General features: G+C 40.6%; 1 protein-coding gene across 4 annotated transcripts in view; it reads left to right on the forward strand.

The window, feature by feature from the left end:
• CADM1 (cell adhesion molecule 1) overlaps positions 1–25,817 on the forward strand; it is a 372,290-nt gene that overhangs the window by 323,638 nt on the left and 22,835 nt on the right. For 2 of the 4 annotated variants that reach the window (XM_023558163.2, XM_023558164.2), the window contains exons 6-9: positions 3,775–3,874; positions 7,362–7,534; positions 12,364–12,444; positions 23,599–23,631. In XM_023558163.2, coding sequence (XP_023413931.2) covers positions 3,775–3,874; positions 7,362–7,534; positions 12,364–12,444; positions 23,599–23,631 — 387 coding nt within the window. The other 2 variants (XM_010597894.3, XM_003418223.4) reach the window with 2 other exon arrangements.

Genomic DNA, 25,817 nt, shown 5'->3' on the forward strand with positions numbered 1-25,817 from the left:
TCTTGAGTTTCATCTTCTGAAAAGATCATACAATATGGTGCAAGGTCAGACTGGCATGAAATCAATTGTAACCTGCCAGCAAGCCATTCTAACCTCTTGAAGAATTTCCTTTTATATATTTTTTCCCTCTTTATAGACAGAGCAAAGTACTTTAAAGAAAGTCTCATCAAATCAGAATGTCTACCTAATATATTTTTTTTAATTGGTTGTTACTGTAGTGTGACCTAAACCCTCCTGGTATTTAACCCTCTGTGCAACTTTGATGAGTGAACGAATTTCATCTGCTATAGCAGTCTTGCTAAATGTCTTTTATGGGTTTTTTTTTTTTTTAAAGGAAAATATATTATGAAAACCTCAGATCCCTCGACCTAATTGATTGGCTGTTGGTGATGCCATCTCTATAACTGTAATATTCCATAAGTGCACAGACCTAACTATTTTTCTTATTTTTATAAATGACATTAAGCCGTTCTGAGCAATACATTTCTGGACAGTTATTGCGCTTAGGCAGAAAGTGTCATCTGGCTTTTTAGCCTTGTGCCTCACGACACCAACTGAGGCGTGAAATGATCACTCAGAAAATGTACTAGGCCTTACCTCATTACTTAAAAATAAATCTTGGAGTCTGGTTCTGTTTCAGGAAAGATTTGGTGGGTTATAACATTTGATTTATGAACATAATTAAAATATAAATGATGAGCTCTGGGCTATTCAATTGGCCATCTGGATTGTTCAGTATTTTGACATCCTCATATTGTAGTCAGGAGCTTCCCTGAGAAAATTTAAGGTCCCTCACTTCTGGAGGTGCCAGTGGAACCCCAGGTTTTCTCTTCCACTCGTTGAGAATGCTTAAGTCCCTTTTTCAGGAGAAGGGAAGGGGAACAGAATTTGTTTTTACATTTCCATCACCCAGGGATGCATCCTGCCACATGGGCCTTCTGTTTGGTTCCTAGGCTGGCCGTGAGGATAGCTCAGCTGCCCATGGTCAGATAATATGCCTGCAAATACTGCGCGTGTCAACAGAGGGTGACTCTCTCTGTAGAATACAAGCAAGATTAATGTTTACCTTTCCAGCCAGCTACTGAGGTAACTGTGGTAGCTGTACCCACAAGTAGAAGGTAGATGTTTCTCCAGAAACCTCAAGAGTAAATTGGGGAAATCAGTTATCGAAATTGAAAGCGTATTTTCTGGGGCTTAATATGTGATTTTTATATAAATTCCAGGTATAGCATGTCGTCCTTACATTGTTCTTCCTAGTTTCTGTTATTGACAACTGGTAAACAGCTCATTGGGAACATAAAAATGCGTTTAACTAAAGCAAACTCAATAGTACTGAAGAGGCAGGGTGGATTTCATTTTCAACCGTCTTCATTATTAATGGAAGCTGAGCGTGTAAAACCCTTACCGTACCGCGCTGAAAAATATACACTCTCTGTTTGCTTGGAAGTTACACAAAGGAAAAAAAAATAAAGCCTTCCACATCAGCCAGCAAGCATTCAACTTCGTAATTAATGGGCTGAAGCCAGTAGCGCATGGAAAATGTAGTCCTTCCGTGAATCAGAGATTAACCTATAAGCAAATGTTACATTTCAGCCCAAATTTGGAGCTTTAAATTCAGCCTCAGCCGGAATGGCTCATGGGTAAAAACAACAGAGGTTCCCTGACCAGGAACTCCGTAAGCACTGCGCTATCTGAGCACGAACAGCTTCCTTGTGCAGTTTATTTAGCCGTGTACAGACTGAGCCCTCCGTATTTCTGTCCTTTCCCTTATTCCATAGGATGAAAGTTAATGAGCTAAACACCACATGTAAAAGGCCAAGGGGCTGTTGTTTAGGTGGTGTGATTGTCTGAGAAAATAGTAACAGGTCTTTCTGTTGTTTGTGTGCGTTTGCTGTCATAACCTTCTCCCATTAATTTTTTTGTGTCTTTTTGTTGTTGTTAATAAATTTTACCAGCTAACTCTGTGTGTGTGTGTTAAACCACTGAGATTAGTAGACTCACATATGTCTCCCAATGGTTAGCTTACATGTAGTCTCTAGCCCTGCAGGGGTGCACGGGAGCTCTTGTTTCAGCCCAGCAGCCAGCACTAGTTCAAGGTCATCATGTTTATCCTTCATGAGTATTTCTGCCCTTCTTTAATAACTGCCTTCCCAACCCAGTTATCAGTATCTGGCAACCTCTATGCCGTTTCACTCTTACACATTTTCTTACCCAACAAGCCCAAGGATAGACCCTTGTTACTTGGAAGGATCAGCTGGAGCTTTCAGGCTTGTTAACTTTATGTTCTCTGGCACAGTGACTTAGCTTCTCGGAAACCATTACCAAGTCACAGTGTGCAGTGCACACTGGTGTACAAGGAGGATCTCTCATAAGGTTTTGAATGCCACATGATTTTCAGAGTTGTAAGAGAGAGCTCTGTGATATGAATGTATTATAAAAATGCATCTGCAAAGCAGCCATCCCTAGAGACAGCTTCCTTGTGCAGTTTATTTAGCCGTGTACAGACTGAGCCCTCCATATTTCTGTCCTTTCCCTTATTCCATAGGATGAATGTTAATGAGCTAAACACCACATGTAAAAGGCCAAGGGGCTGTTGTTTAGGTGGTGTGATTGTCTGAGAAAATTAAAGCTATGGAAATTGTTTTGACCTTTTGGCCAACTGGTCTTGCCCTCTCAAATTTATTGCTCTTCCAAAAATACACATTTACAGAATCACAGAATTAAATGAGAACACTGATTTAGGGATTAATAGTTTATTAGTTCAGCATAGACCCCCCCCCCAAAAAAAAAAATCTCCTAATTCAGGGTTTATTTTTAATTGTATTACTATGTGTATCTGTGTTATTTCTAATTCTTCTTCAAATTCCTTTCCATTCCCCCACCTCCTGTCATTCATCTCTCAGGCCTACACCCCCACAAACTCACACACACGGTTTTAAGTTGCTAGTGGAAATAAGAATATCTAAATTCCTTGCTCCATTAGGAATCTATACTTGATTTTAGTTATGAAAGCCATTGTGAAATGGAGCTCTGAATCCAGAATCCCTCCCAACATAGATCTCACTATGTCTCTCATTAGATGACTCTGTTGCTTTGGAAAAACAGCTTCATTCTCTGGGTGCCAGTGTTCTCATCTCTGAACCTGGGCTGGATCCACCACCAAGGACTGTTCCTGTAGTAGAAGGTTCTCAGGAGATGTCAGCTTCCTTCCTTGGCGTGTTTACACTGAGACTTCAGAGAGTTTCATTGGGAGCTACCAAAACCTCCCATTTCTTTATTCTGAAAGCCAACCAAGTGGAATTCAGAAGTCTTGCCTTTCCCATTGGAAAACAAGCACATAGAGAGGCAAACTTATTAATATGCAGTGTCACAACGTATTGTCACATAGTAATATATGATATATGATAAAATGTATCAATTCTGAGCACCGCAAATATCTGTGGCTTCACCTCAGCATGAAGGCAAATGAGTTTCCTTTAGCTTGAGTGAGTTTGGAGATAAACTTCAATGTAACAAAATGTATTTCACAGGAAATGTTTGATGTGGCGCAGTTGGCTTATGAATCTCTTATCTATTCGTGGTTCACTCCTTAGAGTTATTAGTCAATTTAATTTGAGCAAATGCCAGGATTACTAACTAATTAGAAGGATGTTACTGAAGACACAAGGATGGGGAGAGAGTAAGCGCTGGTTGTGTGGGGTCTGTGGCAGCAAGCCTGTTGTTGCCTGATGAGATCATTTGCTAAACATTATACTTTGTGTTGTTGTCACACAGATAAGCCTCAAGTGCATATTCAGATGACTTACCCGCTACAAGGCCTAACCCGGGAAGGGGACGCGCTTAAGTTAACATGCGAAGCCATCGGGAAGCCCCAGTAAGTTCTGAAGGCCAAGGCTGGCAGAGGGTCACAAGCAGTAAATGTCACGACACAGAGATGTGCGTTCACAACTCATTGGCCTGTCACCTGTCTACCACTGCAAAGGATCGAAGATTTTTCAGGAAAGAAAGAATATTCAGTGAAAAGGGGAATAAATACCTCTGGTTCTGAATGGTCAGGATTGGGGTAAAATTAAACGCCAGCTAGGATTGAAATCTCAGCTAATTCTACTTTATTATCATCGGTATGACTGTCAGGACTATTATCTCTCACACACAAAATATAATCCTAATACATTTTTAGTGTGCCCACAATATATTGATGTAGCTGCTACCTTCTGTGTAATGTCTAAGCTGACTTAAATTGAGCTGCTGTGTTTAAGGCCAGCTTTAGGCAAATGAATTTGCCCTATTTTTAATGTTATATATCTTTCCCTCAAAGCAAAGTGTCATATTTGACTCCCAGAAATACTTTTGTCAGTAAGGCATGGTTCAAGAATTTTTCTCAAGGGATATATGCCATTGCATAAGAGAAAGGAAAACCAACTAACACTCTCATTTTATTGAAAAGTATAAAGAAGCTACTTCACTTGACCTCGCTAAATGACCTAGAGTGAAGTAGAGAAACTGCGTACGTGTATCATCAGAGTCCCTGGGTGGTGCAAACAGTGGAAAGGTTGGAGGTTCAAGTCCATCAAGTGGCACCTGAGAAGAAAGTCCTGGCCATCTATTTCCAAAAAATTGGCCATTGAAAACCCAGTGGTGCACAGTTCTACTGTGACACACATGGAGTCACCACGGGTCAGAATCTACTTGATGGCAACTTTTTCTTCCTTTTTTTAACATGTAACACTCACAACAACAAAAAAAGCCATGTGGTAATACCACTCTAAATATTATTCAGTTTAAGAGGTGGTAGGGATCTTTCATCTTTCTAGGAAAGATTGTTTTTAACTGTTTCTTGGGGAAAAAAACAATCCATGGGATCATGAAATGGAAGAACAGGTCCGTGTTGGGACTGGGGGCACTCAGACTTTAGTGGTGCCCAGCAGAAAACGACATTGAGCTCCCTCTGCTGTCTCTACGGTATGATTTTTTATTTTATTTTTTCTTTTCTCTCAGAGTGTTGCTGACAACATCACTATCACAGTTTTCATATAAGGAACTCGGAGCCTCTTAACAAAAAGAAAAAAACCAAACCTATTGCTGCCAAGTCGATTCCCATTCATAGCAACCGCATAGGACGGGGTAGAGCTGCCCCATAGAGTATCCAAGGAGCACCTGGTGGATTCGAACTGTGGACCTTTTGGTTAGCAGCCATATCACTTAACCACGACACCACCAGGGTTTCCCCTCTTAACAAAGCTTCCCCAAAATCTTTGAGAAGAATTGTATCCATTATAACCTGTGACAGAGACCAGCAATCCAAAGGGGGAGCCTGGCTGCTGGCTCACTTCCAGCGCTCCCTATTTTTGTGCTTCCTGCTTCATGAGCTAGAATTTGCTTCTCTCTGTACTAACCATTTGGATTTTTCAAGAGGACCTTTGAGAGGTGGGCAGTGGACTCAGTTCTGTTCTGATTTTCCTCTGGTGGTCCCAGGTTTTTTGGTTTGGAAAGCTTCAAGCCGTAGTAGAACGGTCTTTTTCTCTTTTGACCACTGCAAGATTCAGATCTTTCTTTTTGTAAACTGTTTGATTTACATCCTAATTAGCAGCTTACTTTCTCTCCAAAACAATCCAGTAGAGAGGGGAAAAAAAAATTCTCAGAGGCCTCTTGCCACTTGCAGTCCTGTGCTCAGCCACGTGAACCACTTTTACACTCTATGGCTGGCTAACCTATATTCTGTTTCTGTATTTTCTTTTTCCCCCTGAAGAAGGTACCGTGTTCAATTGAATGTGCCACGGGGACAGTAAATTACATGTTTCCTTCAGGACGTTTATGCCAGAGAGGGTACTTTTTTGTTCCTCCCAAAAAAGGCTGGGTATATGGTCCTATGAGGGAGCACACTTTTCTCTACTGCCATCCCTTCTAGCATATTACCTATTTATTTTCTCAAGAAATTGCATACAATAAAAATGGTAATTTAACTTGCCATTAAATGTGAATATTCTCAGCACTTACCCCCACTGATTATTTCAGCTGTCAAGCAGCAGGATGTTAGATCTGATGGCCAGGCAGACCCATTTGCCATTGCCTGCAAGGAGGACATATGCAGGACTAATTTTTAAATAATTTACTGGGCTATGATGACAAACCCATGTGTAATTAAAGAAAAAATTGTAACTTCACATCCCATTTGAAAATTGGAATGCTACGTGACAGGGCAGACTTGAGTATCCCCTCGTCGTTAAGCAAGGGTCTTTTGTCGCGTCACTGCTCCTAGAGGGAGCAGTGGGGACTGAAGGGAAGTTACTCCTGTACCTGAATGTGGCGCTCTACCTTTCAAAAGAGAGTTTTCAGCCCCAGTCCTGGATGAGGCCTTCATTTCACAGGATGTTGAAGGAGCCACCTTGAAGAATGGAAGTTTTAAATTCAGTGCATTTGAAAGGCATTTTGCATGTGTGCCTTTTGGCTCCGGAGCGTCCTGTGAAGTTTGCTTTTCCTAGTGGATACAAAATGCAGTTCTTTACATCACTAAAGCGAACTTCTCTCTGATGAGTGAGTGCCTAAGACCTAAGGAATCCATGTGGAGCCGCATTAACCTGAGAGCCTCTTCCTCAGGCTGTGCAGGCTTCTGTGCAGCTTCCCACCCAAAGGGAAAAGGCCCACTTACGGATGGGCCTCGGAGATCCCGTGAAGAAAGCACAGATAGACAAGGTGGCCAGGGCATCAGAGAGTGTGGTGGATGTCTTGGGTTGGGGAAGGCAGGGTAAGGGAGAGACCCAGAGAGAGGAAGTGATTATGTCTTTCCAGAACCACAGGTGGTTTCCTGGACAGCAGAGGCCAAGAGCAAGACCTATTCAGAAGTAAAAAGCCATTCATTTTTCTGGAAGTCTAAATCCACTTAAATATTACAAGTGGCTTCTAAGCAATGTCTTGATGTGTTAGTAACCAACAGATTAATGCATGTATCATTAGCCAAGAACTCGATTTTCCCCCCTAATGAATGAGATGATTAACAATGGGTGAGCTCTGTCCTAGCTGAATTGGTGTGAAACCATATAGCAGGACATTAAAAATACTGGTTTTTTTTTTTTTTTTTTTTTTGGTTTATTTGTTTAAGATGAATTGGAAATAATGAGACTCCTACTTGTGGTCTATGAAAATTTTTCAACACCTGATAATGTTTTTTTAAAAAATCGTATGCCGAGCAGGTTTTTGGAGACATCAGGGTTTAACTCTGTGAACTTAAAAGTATCTCCAGTAGGTTTTCTTTAATTGTATCACCCAGCATGCAGTTGATTTAATGGGTAGGTGAGAAGTTTGATGCAAATCTCTTAATGGGAAATCATAATAAAACTTGCCTTTCTACCCTTCCTCTGCAGGCCTGTTATGATATCTTGGGTGAGAGTCGATGATGAAATGCCTCAACACGCCGTATTGTCTGGGCCCAACCTGTTCATCAATAACCTAAACAAAACAGATAATGGTACATACCGATGTGAAGCTTCCAACATAGTGGGGTCTGCTCATTCGGATTACATGCTGTATGTATACGGTACGTGAGAAGATCAGAGAGTCTCCTCCTAGACTCACTTACATGTAGCTGCCACTGTGATTCACTGCCAGAGCTCTTGGTCAAGTTGAAACCCCAAAACCAGTTGGTTTCCTTCAAGGACTGAAAGAAACCTGGACTGAGGTGGACTAACAGTGTCTCCACCTAGGAGAGCAGTGACTTTTCTTCTTTCCCGCTCATCCTAGGGGCTTCCCACTAGATCACAGTCTCTGGTCCCGCTGAGTAAGAAAGCCGTGTTCTCAGGCACAAGCCAAGGAGATGATGCTATAAGTAATGACTGAAAAAAATTCATCCTTACCAATTAATGGCTTTTCAGCTCGGAAAGTTTTTTCTCAGTGGGATTTTCCTATGATATCAGGGCTAGCTTTTCTCTTGCTTTAATGAACAGAACTATCCCATTTTCAGTATGAAGCTATTAAATCCCAGAGGATGTTGTAAGTCAGTAAATAGTTGGAAAAATACAAAGTCTTTGGTAGCTACATGAACCACCTGTAACCTTTTTTCTTTTCTTTCTTTCTTTTTTTAATTTGTCTGGAGATTTGTAGCCAGGAAAAATCCCTGAGCCAGTTCTACTCTGTAACAAATGGGGTGGCCGTGAGTCCGGATCGACTGAATGGTAGCGAGTTTGAGAATTTTTTTTATTTGTTTCTTTGTTTTGTTTTTTTCATCAGCATCTTTTTACCATGTCATTAAAGCATATTAGCCTGAATTTCTCTAATCACCAAACATTTATTGAGTACCTACTATGTGTCAGGCATTTTAAACTTACTCCCCATTTATACCTTGTCAATTTTGTATATGATGAATATTGTCTATTTAGTGAGGAGTGTGCTTCCTCTCTACTCTTATAATGATGCATCGAGTCTGCTCTGTCCAGTTGAAGCCTCCTGATTAGTTTTACACCAGAAAAATAGTCGCGTACATACATGACACAGGATGAGGAACCACAGACATCAAAATTTCAATGTGTTGCAAATATTTGAATAGGTGTGTATGTTGGGGAGGGGTTCTTATTTCATGTTAGTTGCATAAATAATCCAAGTATAAGTGTATTTTTATGCAAATAACACCACATGATCGACAAACAAATGTAGAAGATGTGTTATTTGCATAAAAAATGTGGTATATATGAATAGATACACATCCATACAAATATATATGTGGACTATTTACACCATAATGTCTTAGAACCATGTCCACTCTCCTTACGAAAAAAATAGGAGTGGCAGTCTGTTTAATCAAATAGAAGCATGTTTTTTCCATATCTATATGTTATATGGATATCCTCAGTCTACTCCTGAGGGTTTTTATTTTCCTTAGCATAATGCGAAATGAAAGGATCATGTCTAATCACCTTATTTGTAGACGTCTGAGATATTTTCTTTACACACTGCCCATGTTGTCCATGAATACAGATAATAGCATTAATTCTCTCAGAAGTTAAGGAAGTCTCAGTGAAGGGAATGACTTCAAGAAGGTGCAGCATTTCTGTGCAGGTGAGAGAGGCGTCATGTGACCCATTTTTGGTTGGCAATACACAGTCAGAGCCATCTCTGTCCCTCAGCTGTTCACCGTCTCTAATGGGAGATGGGAGCTAAGTGCCTCCCTTTTTTTTCCACCTGTGTTCTCTTCACATCGAGTTTGAGCCTCTAATGTTGGGAGTGCCCTATCCTGCTACCGCCCAGGTTTGCAGACTTTCGACCCAGCTTTCCATACAAACTCCCAATGTTAAAAAGCAGTGACAAATCCCTACCAGTTGATTATTGAATCGATTTGATTCCTTGAATCAAGGAATCATGAGTTTTTTGGAGAAAATGGATTTCTTATACCTACTGCCCCTACATCTCAAGATGAGAAACATCTTGTGGATCTGACGGGCAGATGTATTTGAGTAATTTTGGATAATAGCGTCTAGCTAACATTTGTTGAGTGCTCACTTCATTCCAAGCCCTATGGTAAGTATTTTACGTGCGTGGTCTCATCTAATCTCCACAATAACATCACGAGGAAACATTATTATCATCCCATTTCACAGATGATAAAATATACCCAAGTTCACAAAGTTATTATGTGACAGAGCCATGATACTTTCTGAATCCCAAGACCACAGTGGAGGCATATGCCTTTCTTTGTAGTTCCTCTTATTCTCAATGCTTTCCAATAGAACAATTCCCTCCAGTATAAGATTATCTTTTTGGAATTATCTCTCTGCACCAGAGTATGTTTTTGATAGCCAGGAAATATAGGTACCCACCTATTCAGGCAAGCACATCTGTACACACGTCTCCCCAAGCCAAGATGATACACCAACCCTAGATCTACAATATACCACCTACCCCACTTAATCTGTGCTAATAACCATGCTGGAGTGACAAGCTAGAATATGAACCTGAGATATTGCTAGTCTATTAATAAAATATTCTACAATTCAGGAAGGTAGTACGTTGGCTTTCTTTTCAAAGGTGATTTATTGTACTACTGCAATAATTTTGAAAGTACTTTATGAACTAAAAGAGTTAACATGCCTCTCAAATGTTTAATTCTCTGGAAGTAATTTATATACATGGGTGATCTAGCTGGGTAGCGCTTGAACCCTGATTGGTTTTGTTCTTTTAGCCTTCATGTGTCAAACAGCTCATTAGCTCCAACTCTGCATTTCCTTAAATACAGGCCTCATGTTGCTCTTATTGCTAGAAATGATCTAAGCATTGAGGTTACACCTGTTCATAGAATCTAATTCATTCAGGTTTCCAGAGCCGGCTGTGAAGGACAACACTTATCCTAGAAGTGAGGAAAATAATTACAAGTCTGTGATTTTCACAAAATGAGAGGTACCGGTGACCTTTCTCTGAAATACGTGCCATCATTAGTCTGGTCCACACCTGGGTTCTTGATCATATTTTCACATCACCTTTAGGTCCAATTATGGTACTATGGACACCACCCACTTTGTGCCAATACTTTTAGAGTTAGGTATAGAAATAGCATTCTAGTATATTAGGGGCAATCTTCCAGATACAAAACATCCTATTTAGTGGTAAATATTATCACTGAACCAGCAGAAAAAAACCACATTAACTGTTCACATGCTGGGCAGCAGGACCCTCTCTGGATAACCGTTCATGGTGTACTAGAGTAAGCAAGGATATCTTCAGAACTTGACTCAGGGGCCAGCTCACCTTGTTCATCCCTGTCTGCACCCACACCTACAGCAAGGTCGGGTGCATCCAAATGATTCGCGAGGTCACAAAATGCTTTCCCACCTGTGGCCCTCCATAAAAAGTGTCCAGGTAGCAAGACTAAAAACACTGCCCAAAATAGAGTATTTCTCCTCCAGTTCGTGTGGCTGTTTTAAAAAGGTAGTTTAAAATCACCGATTGAATCATTTCTACTTCTTGGAGAAGTAGGAGATGATTTTTTTTTTTTTTTTGATGGAATCATTTTTTGGACTCGTGTGAGGCTGCTTTAAACGATAACTTAAACTGCTCCTGCCTCCAGTTTAAATAACCAAGTCCCCCCCATAAACAGAGAAGGTTGTGGTTAACCCTTCCTGTCACATGTGTGTTTGAGAAGAGCCGTTTGCAAAGCAAATTAAAACCCTGAATTATCGATCTGTAGTGGAATCCATTGTCAGTAGACCTCGAAGCCAATCACCAAGGTAATGTTTTTCATAAACTTTCAGGAAGTTGTACCAAACCCAGTAAAGGTGCAGTATATAATTAAAGTTTTGATGTATTAATTAGACAATCTGAGAGCACGCTTGGAGATAAAAGGACACCAGATGTGTCAGGGAGAAAAAGTTGATGTGCTTTAGATAAAATTTAAAATCAAAAGCCTTCAGATCGTCTTATGCTCTATTACAGCAGAGTGATTGCTTAGTTCAAAGTCTTGCTGACAATTTAACACATTCAGTTTGATCATTTAGGCTTAGAATATTTTTTTTTTCTCTTTCATATTCCCCTTCCTTACCCCCCAGATAATTTTTAGATGATAGACAAGTATACACTCTATCAATGTCTGACTACAGACTCCCTCTCAGGTTCCTGGCTCGAGGGGCAAGTCCCACTTATACTTCCTTCTCTTGTTCACAGGACGGGAAACACCCCTGCAGTGTTACCATTGCAGTCCACTTAGGTCATGCTTTTAGCATAAGCAAAGGCAACTTACTAATATTCATAAGTTGTAAAATTTATTGACTTAAAAAACAAAATCTCAGGAAAATCTCACATGCCTGGAACTTGATATTTAGTGGTGACATTCTCTCTTCTTTGTATTTATTACTGGTATAGAAGTAGCTTTACTTCCTGCTGAGATGTATCGATGGAGAATAATGAAGTTAACAGGCACAGAGAGCCAGCAAGCAGGGGTGCAGGCATCCTTGGCTGATATGAGCCCTTTAAATAGGGCAGCACTGTCTCCCCATCCTCTCGCCCATCTGTAAGAGCATAAAATGAAGAACAACAGCCCCCGCGCCCTCTCAGTGCTGAGTTGGTTTAACCTCACCTTTGAAATCTGAAGGGTCATATGTGTTGATTTTTCCTCCCCTCTCTATTTCACATCTCCTTATCCCTGGTTCACTTCATTAATAAAAAATCTCTCTTCTTCTTTTCTTAGCTCTTCCAACTAAGACACTGGAATATAATTACAAGACTTAAATCTTTGGAGAGAAAAAAAAAAAAAAAAAACGTTTGGTTTTAAAGGGGGATGTCATCAAAGAAGCATCTCAGTGTCTTCATGCCTTTGTTTTGTCATTACTGGTCATTGTTGTGTTCAGCATTGTGGGTTTGATTTTCCTTTTTTTTTTTATCCAGATCCCCCCACAACTATCCCTCCTCCCACAACAACCACCACCACCACCACCACCACCACCACCATCCTTACCATCATCACAGGTATGGTACCTTCATTACCATTGAAAATGTCCTGAATGTATATTGTCTTTCTGGTATGTATGAAAAGAAGTCTACAATTTCCCTTCCAACTCTTGGAATTTAATTATTCCCTTGTTTTGGAGCTTTAAAGACATTAGATGCTGTATTCTTAAGTTGAATCTTAAGGATGCCAGAAAATCTTTAACACGCAAGCATTTAGTAGATATTTTGTAGCTTATACACAAGAGAATTCCTTTCTAAGCATCACTATCCAAAGCCAGATGCTAGGGAAAATGGCAGTGTGGCTGCTAGAGAACACACGCATAGCTTATGATTAGCCACATTTGATGACATGGTAAGTATTGTGGCTTTGGATCTTTTCCTCAGCTTAACTTCATCTTGGTTCATATGAAGAAACGTGCACTCTTGAACATGCCCATTTGGGCCATGTTACACAAGGCAGAGTTGTCCCTCTTGCTCTGAGTAGTCACAAGCAATCAGAGTAGAGTGGCTGTCTTTTCCATGGGGAGCAGTCAGGAACCGCTCCCTGCCCTAGGCGAAGTGTTTCAGGGGTGGAAGAGGCAGCCTCAGTAGTTGCTAACTCTGTGGCTTTATCTCTTTGGACCATCTGAAACTCTTATTCAAAATGAGTTTCACTCTCTCTTATTTCTAAATACCACTGAGGGAGATGGCATGCCATCCATCCTTTCCCTGGCATCCAGTGGCTCTCTCAGTGCCTGATGTTCTGGGAGCCTTGGAGTTTCTTGTGCTGCCAAGGCAGAAAACACATGGCTGTGCCATGTCAACCAGACATGAAGAATTTCCTGAGGTAAGACCTTCCCCCAGCCACATTTACAGGTATCTGCGTGTAAAAGTAACTACTCTATGAGGAGAAAAAAAAAAATCTCTTTAAAAGGTAACATTTTCACTTCATTCTGCTATCAGATGAGACGGCATGGTCTCTTTGAACCAAGGCCCTTGTATACAATCTGATCGCTGGCCTTCTTGACCACCTTACTCACTGCTCTTCAGGTGTAACCTCACTTTACCACCCCAGATGTGCCAGCTGTCCTTCACATTGGCTTTCTGGAGACGTTTCCTATTTTCACAGGAGTGGGTGAGATAGAGCTGACAAAAATCCAAAGTGTTCCATGAAAGAGGAGGCCTCATCATTTTATGAGATATGAGAATATATTGTTTAATCTGTTTTCTTCACTTTTCTATAATCATTATAGTGGAGCAAAGAGAATCCTTAAACAAGCCACTTTTGAGGATTTTTCTAAATATTGATTACAAAACTATCAGTGCCTACACTTACTTTAAAATCTCCTGAAAATCCATCAATTGGTTTTGTGTCTCACTCTAAGCTCACCCAGGCTGCTTCCTGTATTCTCGTCTGTGGGTGTTTCTGTTTTAGTTCGTTGTTAGTTCCTTCTTCTTAAGTAAACTTGGTTCGTTAGCACAACGAATAGATTCGGCCCATTTCCTGTGTCATTAATAAAGCATAGCAAAAATGCTCCATCCTAACTCCTGACTTCCAGAGCAAACATGCTATCAGTTCTTCATACTAAGAACTAGGTTTTCTGTTTTTCTTTTTTTCCTCGCCCCTTCTTATCCCTTATCCAAGTTGTAAGCTGAATTAGGCCCATGCTTTTGTTACCAGGGAAACCCTGGTGGTGTAGTGGTTAAGTGCAACGGCTGCTAACTAAAAGGTCAGCAGTTCGAATCCACCATGCGCTCCTTGGAAACCCTGTGGGCAGTTCTACTCTGTCCTCTAGGGTCGCTATGAGTCAGAATCGACTCGATGGCATCGGGTTTGGTTTCGCGTTTTGGTTGTTACCAGGTTTTCATACAGTTTCTGGTGAAAATCCCTTTGGATGTCAGTGTAAACTACTTCGCCTAATTCTCCATTAATACTCTGTATATATTAACCCATTAAGGAGGAAGCCCTCCAGCAGTTTGTTTTCTCTTTGCAGAAGTTGCCAGAGTATGAGCCAGCCTTTATTACCCCTCATTTTAAAACGTTCCATGCTGGTAGCTAGCCAGGTTTACATTTTAAGGCCGTCTGAGGACTTATTCACTCAGTGTACGAACACCGCGTTTCTCTTTAATATAGAACAACAATTTTCGTTTATGGCTGGCCTCTTACTTTTAAAAAAAAAAAAAAAACTTTTCTTAACACACCCTGAACTCCACCCCCCCACAGCCAATCTCAGCAATCAGCCGAGCCCCTTCACTTCCCAGGTCTTAATCCTTCACTCTAGACTAAAGCTAATCTTATGTCCTCAGACAGCTACAACTTACTGTTATCACAGCTCCTACAGCATAGACTCTGCTTAGGAAGAAATTTAAAAAACAAACATTGCTTTATTTCTGTCCACATGAAAGGTGCCTTCAACAGGAACTTGTCTTTGCTCCCCCCACCCCACCCCATGTCTGTCTCTGCCTCTGGCCTCTCAGCTCGCGGTAATGGAAGATGATCTCATAGGTGCACTTTAGCCTCTTGATGTTAGCAGTTGATTCCTTGCTACACACACGGCACATTTGTGGTAATGAACGCCCAGATTCTCCCTGGCACACCCAAGAGTAGTTAAACTAAAATTACTATTAAAACAACTTGGTAGAATCCATTTGCCTTAATGGATGTGATCTTTTAGGCTTACTGTGTCTTAACAAGAGTCTTATATATATTTATCTTGCCCAGGAAGTACACTTGTGGCATTTAACATTTGCTCCTTTCTTCAAACAGATTAAAGGTTATAGAGCTGAATGGTTCTGTGCCCCGTTTCCAAAGGTCCACTACATCTAGACTGGTGCCTAAAAAATCTTCCAGACTGAATCTTGACAAATGGGTAGCTAAATTAATTTCCACTTCTCTTCTCTTTGCACTGTTTGGTACATTACAGCCACCATTAACCTTAAAAGCTTCAACAGCCAAATCCAGTGACAGTAACATAAAGCCTGAGCTTAAAAAAAAGGGGGGGGGGGGGCACCGTCATCTATTTCTTTTTTCCAGTCAAATGCAATAACTGAAACCCATTCCCCAGGTCAGAGTTCCATTACAAGAAAAATGTACAAATGCAACAGAAAAATATTTTTCAACTTGAAGGGTCATAGTTGATTTCTGATTTCTCGGAAAGGAAATGTTCCAGTGTTACCTTTTATCTTCCATAACCAAGACAATTGAATTGTTTCCCCTGTTAGGGAAGCAGACTGTCATTCTGTTCGGAGTCACCCAACTTCTTCAGAACATGAGAAAGCTTCATTCTGGAGATCCTTGAAAGAGGGGAGTCGGAAGCCGCCCCCGCCAGGATCATAAGCACCATGGGTGCAATGGGCAGGGTGCCCTCTGCCACCTGTCAGCCTGCTTCACAGCTTACACGTGAAGGGACACGTCTGTGGGTAGCTTTATCTAGGGAGGAATATTTGCAGGCTAGAAACCTTCTGAAAGGAATATTTGATGTGAATTTGTCATAGGAACAGTGATAGTAAACTATGACACCATCCATATCATTAGAATCTCTTTGTAAATAAACAGTTTGGGGGACAGAATTGGGATGGGAGCCATTTAGAACTTCATTGCGGTTTACCAGAAGATTCCTTGGTGTCTTTGTCATCTCTCATGTCCATAGACATCTTGACCATATATTTGTTTCAACTATTGCTGTTGGCAAGTTCCTGTCCCTTCCATCTTTTGTGTTTGTTTGTTTTAAATCACATCCATTTGTCCATGTGGTTTCATTCATGAAGATATGAAAGAACAGACCGCGTAACTTAAAGTGTCCCTGGAGTCCTGTTAAAACACAGAGACAGTCAGCCATTACCCTAGGTGCGAGTCCTTCATGTAGATTCCTCTCAGAAACTAGCAGAGAGAAGAGCCCAACTGCCACACTAGGGTTTTTCCTGTTGTTGTTTTGTTTTTAGTGTTCTTTGAAATTATTTGACTCTGTGTGTTAGGTATATATCAAATTGTGTATTTCTGTGTTTGGCGATAGCTTTTGCCCCTATCTGCCCGTTGGATCAGGTTTTTCCTGTAATCATCTTAAGAAAATACTTTGTATTTCCCTCCCTAGTTAATGTGCATATTGTATTGCACCTGCCTGGTTGTATCTGAGGAGCCCTGGTAGTACACTGGTTAATCGCCGAGCTGCAAAGCAAAAGGTCAGTGGTTCAAACCCACCAGCCTCTCTGCAAGAGAAAGATGTGGCAATCTGCTTCTGTAATAATTACAGCCTTGGAAACCCTACAGGGCAGGTCTACTCTATCCTATAGGGTTGCTGTGAGTTGGAATCAACTCAATGGCAACAGGGGTTTCATCTGAGTTAGGTGCTTGACGAGAAGAGGCCCACGAAAGGACTCAGCACTTGGTTGTAAAACACCGTTTGCAGCACCTTATATATAAAATTCAGGCTGGGAGAAGTTCAACCTGTAGGTCACGCTGTCCATGTGACTGCCATGAATTAAAAACTTAAAACCACCTTAGAATGAGAAATGAATAGCTATAGGGCCAAATTCTGGAACACATTTAAAAATTCTTTCATACAAATGAAGTAGGTCATTTCTAAACGAGTTTTTCCCTTTTTCTAAAGCACATACCTAATATTTTATATTGTTCCTTGGAAAAGAAAACAAACAGCAAGCTTTTTCTTCTTGGTGTCTAAGCACTCAGAACCCAACATTCCTTGGAGGAAGTGAGTCCCACCCCCAGGCTCACATTAGCGTTTCGGCTTTCATAGTCTAATAGCACAAGCTTTTTTGCGTATTGTGGTTTAGATCACATAAATAAAGAAGGTTGCTACGGCCCTTATCCTTCAGTGATGTTTGTAAAATATGCCAAAGTTGGGAAACTCAACACCATAGCATATTGTCAGTTTCTTAGATAAAAAGAAGTGCACCTGCACTTAGTACTGAATCTGTGCTATGACCATCCAGATTGTAATAGAGAGCCTTGCTCTGCAGAGAGGTGTCTGTTTCCCAGGGTCATAGCTTGATGATTCCTACTCTGTGCTATTGATATTTGCATGGTGCAAGGGGGTATAAGCTTGTCTGCTTTGGGGCATCAATTCAACATACATTAACCAAAAATCAAACCGTTTGTCATTGAGTTGATTCCGACTTGTAGCAACCCTATAGGACAAAGTAGAACTGCCCCATGGGCTTCTAAGGAGCTGCTGGTGGATTTGAACTGCTGACCTTTTGGTTAGCAACCATAGCTCTTAAGTACTGTGCCACCAGGGCTCCTCAACATGTACTGTTGGGTTGTTTTTGTGTGCCATCAAGTCGATTCCGACTCACAACGACCATATAGGACAGAGTAGAACTGCCCCCAGAGGATTTCCAAGGAACAGCCAGTGGACTTGAACTGCTGACCTTTTGGTTAGCAGCCATAGTGCTTAACCATTACACCACCAGGGCCCCCAACATATCTTAAGCACCCATATGTACAGTACTATGCTCGTGCATATGGAGACAAAGTGCTCATTGAACCCCTTAACAGATGGTTGGAGAAGTAGGTTATACACAGTGGCATTCTATAGGGGACACTGTGGAGTTGGGATGATTCAGTGGCACAGGCAGAAGGAGCTGTAGAAGGTTGAGGACAACATCATAGGAAAGGTGGAATTTGTTCTGTGCCATCGAAGAATGAGTAGAGTGTGGCTAAGAGAAGGTGGCATTTTGGAAATTAAACATGAAGGTCCAACTTTATTTCAAGCATCTATTTTCCATGTATGTATAAAAAAAAATGTATATTTTGTGCATATTTACATTCTGGGCATATATTAAGCCATTGTTGCTACAAAATACACATCTTTCCTCCTAGAATGTTCACTAAATTGCTCTAGCATTTTTCTGGAGTTGACATCTATCCCATTATGACTGTTTTTCATTCATCATTTATTGACTACTTATCATGTGTTCCCTGGCGTGCCACTGTCCCTGGTGTCTGGTGACAAGAATATTATTAGAGTACAAGTAAATCCTCACGAGACACCTTTTCATGCTTTTGCCCCACAAAGTACATGTCTTCTTCTTTTTTTTTTTTCCATACTGTACATCTGCACATCTGTCTGTCTACATCTGTATTCTGCCTGTGATTATAAACCTGTTACAAATACCATCATAGCCAACCAGATTTTGACCATATTGATTTATGGGGGAATGGGAGAAATTTGAATACTACAGTGGCTTAGGTCACCTGATTCTGCATTTGTTTTTTAAGAAATGGAAAATGAGTAAGAATTTTTTTTCTAATGCTTCTGTCATAATTTCCATCATTTTATGTTCCTTGTTTAAAAATAATTCTGGCAATAAGGACTTGACAGGTTTCCCTACTAACAGTCTGTGAATAATGCAAATAAATAATATCATGAATACAAGTTTCTCAGGACTCGAAAGTGATACATGGAGCTCTTTTCATTCTTGGTATAGGGAAAATAAAGAACTTGGCACCAAGGACCCACTCTGGTACCTAACACCAGATGAGTATCAGCTACGACTTGTAAAGCCTCTTCCCTCTCTGTACTACCACCGTCCTGGCAACAGCCTCATCTTTTCAGCTTGTGCCTTCCTCCGTTTCTGTCCCTTCTTCCACCCAGGACTCACATACAACATGACATAGGAATCATTTTCCTTTTGAAACGAAACCACCACACAGATTCCTGTTATTTGGCAGAACATCTGGTTTGCAAATGAAAAGGTCTCGGGCACAGCAGCACTAGACGCTTTTAACAAAATTTGAAGTTGCTTTAAGATATATATATATTAGCTCCCCTTCCCGCTGTTCTGTGGACACAGTCTCTTCACTCAGAGGGGAGATGGCATTAAAAAGTAAGAGAGCCTTATGACTCTCTTGTTTGGGCCTTTTAGCTTCAGTTCTGTCCCTATCCACTTCTCCCATCCTTAAGACACAGGATCTTAATTAAAGCATAACATGGATGGGAAGAAAACTAACCAGGAAGCCAGTAGCAAGTAAGTTGCAAAGACTAGTTTTCTAGCTTTTCTTTTTGCTTTCAGTAGATCTCAAATAAGTCAAAAAGAGAGGGAAAAAAAATGATATTTGATATATATCGGCCAGCACAGCACAACTATGAAAATAAAATTGTCAGGGGAATTCCATGCCTGCCCTAGTGTCTAGATTTAAAGCAGCTCCATAACACAAACCGAAGGAGAATTCAATTAAGAAAACCCATTGGCTCCTTACTGACTTTAGTTAAGAAAATAAACTGGGGAAAGTGTATTAAAATATGTCCAGACTGCTTAGTATGCTTTCATTTAAGCTTATGACAATCAAAATGGGAGAATTTAAATTCTTTACAATTAAGCTCTGCTTTTGAGCTTTTTTTTTTTTGGTTTTGAGCTGATTGGGTTCTTTGGGTTATTATGCCCAGCATTTTTTAATGCACACTGTACTCACACAACACCCCAGAATGCAGCCTTGCAATGGAGCTGTGCGTTGTAAAGCGAGAGCACCACAGATCAGCTGGGGAAGAAAAAGTATTTAAGGTTGGGAATTTAATTTTGTTCTAGGATTTTCATTTTCATTTATGGCACCCATTGTGTTTGAGACCGTGGACTAATTTATGGATTAGTTTTAAACCCCCAGCCTGTCACACTCCATGAACAATTCTAAGTTGGAGAGAACCCATATGAAAGGATTAGAATGTGCCACAGTGGAGCTTCCACATGACTGTTTCAACTAAGTATTGCCCAGCTGCCTCTCATGCGGTAATTTTTTTTTTTTTTTCGCTACTTGGTTAAAAGGCTAGTGTCTCTTAATCCCACACATTGTCAGAGCTTTTTCATTTTGTAAATATCTTATACCACAACATGAAATATATATGATGTTTAATTTATTCCAGATAGGGCCCCATAAGCTGCTGGGCTGGCTGGGAGACTAAGAAGAGAAGTCAATATTAAGTGAAGTGCGCATCTTTCAAATAGCAGTGCAGTGCCCTTCCTTGGATACCTTGTTTGATTATACTCATAAAACAGCGAGAGACGGACTATTAAGGCTGCACACTTCCTGGGTTTGCAAGAACATGGGATTGTTTTTTTGTCGACGGTATAAAACAAATGTACAATAAATTTGCCCTCATTGTAATTAAAATTGAAATAGGGACAATAGCTCAGCAAGGCCTTTTTAATTCCATAACCTACCACCACTGCTAAGTCCACTTCAGCTTTTTGTGACCTATTTTTCTCATAGGCGTAGCTCGAAGATTGCTTTTTAAAAGCAGCAACAAAACTAGCTTCAAAAAAGCATTTGTTAGGGCAATTAGACACTCTCATTTTTCAAGCTAATTACAGCATTTATAACTTATATCGGAGATTAGCTATTCGCCTTGTGCTTATGACCCCACAGGTTGATTCCCAGGGGTGGCCTTGTAAGTTTATCCAGTTTTGTGATGAAGATACCCTAATAAATCCCACTTCACAGAGCCACACTTATTCCAGAGCCAGGGTGTCTCTGGTTTCTGCCTGAAGTCATAACACAATTAGGAAGGAGAATCAGAGTCTGCCATAGCACTCTCTTGTGGTGCGCGCAAAGTCGCTTCTAAAGAATTTTTTTTTTTTTTAATTCCATACTTGAAATAGCCTCTGTTCGGATAGCATACCAGATGCTCCTAGAGAAATGGAATCTGTAACTCCCCAGATACAGCCTCGATCTGGTTCCAGACTTTGTAGCCAACCGTGTTTCTGCTGCAGTCTTCTGCTCCATTGCTGATCCTGGTTTTGCCGTTGCCAGCTCTGGGAACTGTGCTGTTTGCCTTGAACATGTGTTTGCTTTTAACTGTTTTAGAACATGGTTTCCCTTCTCAGAATCCCTTTTTCCTCCTCTTTTGGGTTCAACTGATGGATTTCCCATCCCAGAATGGGGAAGCAAGCTGTACTGTAAACTTTTCCTTCATTTAGCTTCTAGTACCCACCTAGGAGCTGACTCCAGGCTTCACTTGGTTTAACTTCATCAGAAACCTGACATAACGTTACGTAGTAGGAAGACAGTAAATTGGGGTCATTGGTTAATGCTAAGATAGTATTTTTGAGGATGGTAATCCTTTGTTTTACTCCACCTTCCTTTCTTTCATTTTACACTGGTTAAAATAGAGCATGTTAGAAGAGCTGGGTTTTTTAGAAGAGCTACTACAAAAATAATGAGCCAACGCGTCTATTGCTTTTTTTTTTCAAGTTTTGTAAAGGAGCCAATGTCTATCCACAGGTGTGCATTTGATTTTGCCCCCAAATTTAAAGCCCCTCAAACTAACACTGAACTTGGAGGTTTCGATTGAGGAGATGTGCCATCTGTGTCATGGGAATCTGGGAGTAGAGTGTTTCAACTGTACAATTTTCTGTATTGTTTTTACTGCTGTTTTATGCACACAGACTTGACTTGTAAGTATTATGTTCTTACGCAGTGTATGTTATGTTTTTCTTCCCTTCATCAATTTTTCAGAAACTCAGCTGTAACTTATACTAAGCTCCAGTAGCCTTTCAGACTTCTGGTTAAATCTGGCTCCTTAGAAGGGCTCTAACTTTAAATGGTCTACGGTCCTAAGGAAAGCATGCCAACTGAGGGGGAACACCAGTGTGAATTCGTGTGTCATGTTTATAAATCAGAAGCACTGGGCTTATTTGATTAAAAAAGTTCTGTTTGGTATTCCAGTGCATTTAAACATTGCCTGTGTCAAAAGTGAAGGGTCCATTGTCAAAAGTGAAGGGTCCATTCTGCAGAATTCATGAAAATAACTACCAGCTAAATAGCTGCATTATTTGAAGAAAAAAAAAAAGGCAGGTAACTACTTGCAGTTTTAACCCAGAATCCCACTTCAGTCACCAGCTTCTGACTAGAGATGACTTGCTCCAGGCTCAGTAACACCTTTCTTTTCCCGCCCGAAGGTGACCAGAGGAAGGAAATATACTTGAAAGACGAAGAACTGGAAATGAAAGCATTGCCAGATGGGTTGACATTAGAATGAAGTTGGCCAGAAGAGCAGTGTTAAAATGACTATGGAAAAAAGAATGTCATCATGTATTTTGTTTGATATTTATCCCACTTCCCCTCCAGCCAAAAATAGAGAATTCCTTGACTTGCTTGCCTGAGCCCCTTGAGGGGTTTCATGTGAAGTGGAGCCAGTACGCAGGCCTGGTTTAGAAGCCTGGCAGAAGAGGGAGAAAGCTTAAACAGCATCAGAAATAGAAGACGAGAGGGGCAAACTACATTTCCTTCCACAGCAAGCACATCTAGTAATGACAAAAAAAAAAAACCATTATGTCCTATTGCACCTCTAGAAGGCAAGACTCCTGGCCACTCACGACAATGAATATGGTGCTGAACTGGGTGCAAAGGGATGGCTGGATAGTTAAATTTTGGGAAGGTCACATGATTATAAGTGGCATTTAGCAGATTGTGTGGACTTGAGTGTTTTCATGAAAGGCTTCAGCTCTTAGACTGTGACATATTAAGAGCTTCAGAGTGAAGGATGGATGAGTAGGGCGTGTTTGTGTGTGTATGTGTGTATACAGAAACTAATCTGTGAAAACCTTTAACGTGTTTGTTCCCACGGCTTCCCAGTTAATTGAACTTCCCAGCTAAACTCTGCTGAAATAACACACTGGAGGGGAAACTTGAACCCTTAGATTTGTCTACAGGCATCTGAACATAAGCATAAGCACCCTCCGAGAATGATGAATTCAGTGGTGCCTAACTGGCAGTCAAGAAGCCCAAGTGTCCAGGTGGGCGGGGTTCAAAGAAAGGCAATGTTTGAATGTATGAATCCATTGTTTAAGCTGTCTTCCGACTGAGCTTTTCTGTCCCAGTCCTGAGCCTTGATGCCTTAAGAGCCATCTACCAGCCACTGAGTTTGCACTGGTGTTTCTCATCACTTTGCATGTTCCCCTGACTATTGACTAGCAAATATGTGTGTCCTGGCAAGACCCCCAGGACCAAAGAGTTCACTGTTTTCCTCATTAGCTCGCAGCTTTGAGCTCAAGGCATGTTTTAAAACAGTGCAGCTCACGTCAAATGCTTTTTGCTTTTCATTTATTATTGCTTGTCACGCAATGTTCTCTGAAAGCTTGCTCATATATTATCTGTTCCATTTTTTTTCCATTTTCCCTTTTTTGCATGCCGTTCCTCCTGTTTCTTCCCTTCCTCCAATCCTCTGTTCCCGTCTGTAGACACAACGGCGACGACAGAACCAGCAGTTCACGGTTGGTATCACATTACTGTTTATCTACTTGCTCAGCGCTGCTGAGAGGCAAGGCGAGCCTCAGAAAAAGAAATGTAGTCTTCAAAGGAAATCATGTTTCAAGTAGACTGATCTCATAAATATACTATGATTTTTAAGGCTTGAAAGGATGTCGAGTCTTGTCATTTCTGTTGTAAGTTCGGTAGCCAATTGCTACTCTCTGGGACCAGGCCGTCTCCCCACTGGCTGGAATGGCATGAGCTCAGGTTGCACAGGGTCCTCCTTATTTATATAACTCCACCCAATGTCAAAATACATGTGCCCTCCAAAAACTAATATTTGCCTAAAAACCGTAGGATGGGACTAAATGCCCAGTCGCTTTCTTCATTTATAGGTTATAGTCGCAGATACATTTTGAAGAGGAGTTATTTGTTACTTGGTAGTTGAGATTGAAGGCTAGCTCAGGGAGGAAGACTCCTGTATAAATTCACAAGGTGGTGATGATGAAGATCATTGCTCTTCTTTAGGAAAGTCAAGACTTGAATTATATTCCTAATTGTATTCCCCGCCGCCCCCCACCAACCCCTTGCTCTTTTAATCTGTGTGTGCTCACATATATTTGTTGCTAACATTTAGCAGGAAACATCTCCAAGAAAGATACCATGTGTAAATGCTAGAAGTATTAAGTGGGACTTAAAAAGATCATTTGTGTGTGGGTGTCTTGTAGGCAAAATACTAAAAAGCTGGTTAAGACTTTAACCAAAAACCAAACCAAAACCAAACCCACCGCCGTCAAGTCAATTCTGACTCATTTAACCAAAAGGTGATAAAAAACTGAGCAAGCAAAGCTCAGGAAAGAGCACCAGGTAGTATGCTCACCATTTCCCAATCTCATCATTGACTTTGTAGATTACAACAAGTCTATTAACTTTTCTCTGTCTCTCCAATCAGAAAATTAGGATCATGTTTCATCTGTATATTACTTTTCTACTTAGCTGGAATCTAACTTAGCTGGAATGATATTGTGCTTAGAGAAAGATGCTAGTTAAAAAAGAGCTTAATTTTCATAATTGAATCCAAGGGAGCTATTTTGTAAAGGGCCTACTTAATTCACTTTGCCTGTTGTGCAGAGTTAAAATCTATCAGTTAAATGACAAGAGGTGATCACCCAACCCTATACTGTTAATTCGACTTTTAGAGAAGCGTCTCTCCCTTGCACATACTGACTTCCTTAAATAGACCGACACTTGGGGCTTACCAGTTGGAAATCTCTAAGCAAAACCTGGCCTATGTGAGCAGTCGTTGAAGGTCAGCAGGCCATGGTGCTTGGCAGATCATCCCCGTATTTGGACTTTCCAATTAGGAATTTCGAGAACACAAATATATGGAGCAATATGTCCCTCCCCACCCCGTTCCCATCTCCTCCTCTCCCTTTGCTGTCATTGGCAGAAAGAGAAAAAAGTACATAAACTAAGATAAAGGTCCAGGTACCCTGACAATCATGAGAGATGAATTAGGTATAAAACTCCCGCTTTCTAAGGTAATGCTCCATGGTGCCCGCTAAATCTAGAGCATTGCACTCCATTAAGCTTAGTTATTTGTAGATTTCATCATTAATTGAGCACCTCCTGGTTTTTATTGATTATTCTCAGAGTTTTAAGGTTATTTGAATGTAGTTCAAGAGATTCTGTTCTATACTTTTTAAAATGCTTTTAAGTTCTGAGCTTCCTGTAATTAAACTACAGGTCCAATGTAACCATAAGATTGCTGAATTCTGTGAGATCTTTAAAGAGATATTGATTATCTCCTAAGACTCCAGAGTTCTGTTTTGTAGGTCCTTTCAGTAAAATTCACATACTTACTTTTACTCTAATGGATAGAGGTCTTAAGAGTTGGATGGTGCCGTCCTGAAAAATGAGAAGTTAGCTTAGGAGCCAGTCCTAACTTTATGATACAATTTTTTTGTATCATGTCTTTCTCTCTGGAGAGAGAGAAAAAGAAGGTGATCTCTTTTTGTGGTATAATAAACATTTGGAATAGAACTTTATAAAAGCATTCCTGTGGCAGGAAACAGACGCTATGTACTGTGAGAAGCAACTGTCTTATTAATTTCGGGACAGTGTTCAAGCCAGTGATACCCCAGTAGGATTTTATTGACTGGTAGTGCTTGAGAAATAGATCAACATATGACTTAGATAAATACATGTA

The sequence above is a fragment of the Loxodonta africana genome, chromosome 15 (assembly GCF_030014295.1).
Source record: "Loxodonta africana isolate mLoxAfr1 chromosome 15, mLoxAfr1.hap2, whole genome shotgun sequence".
Taxonomy (NCBI): Eukaryota; Metazoa; Chordata; class Mammalia; order Proboscidea; family Elephantidae; genus Loxodonta; species Loxodonta africana.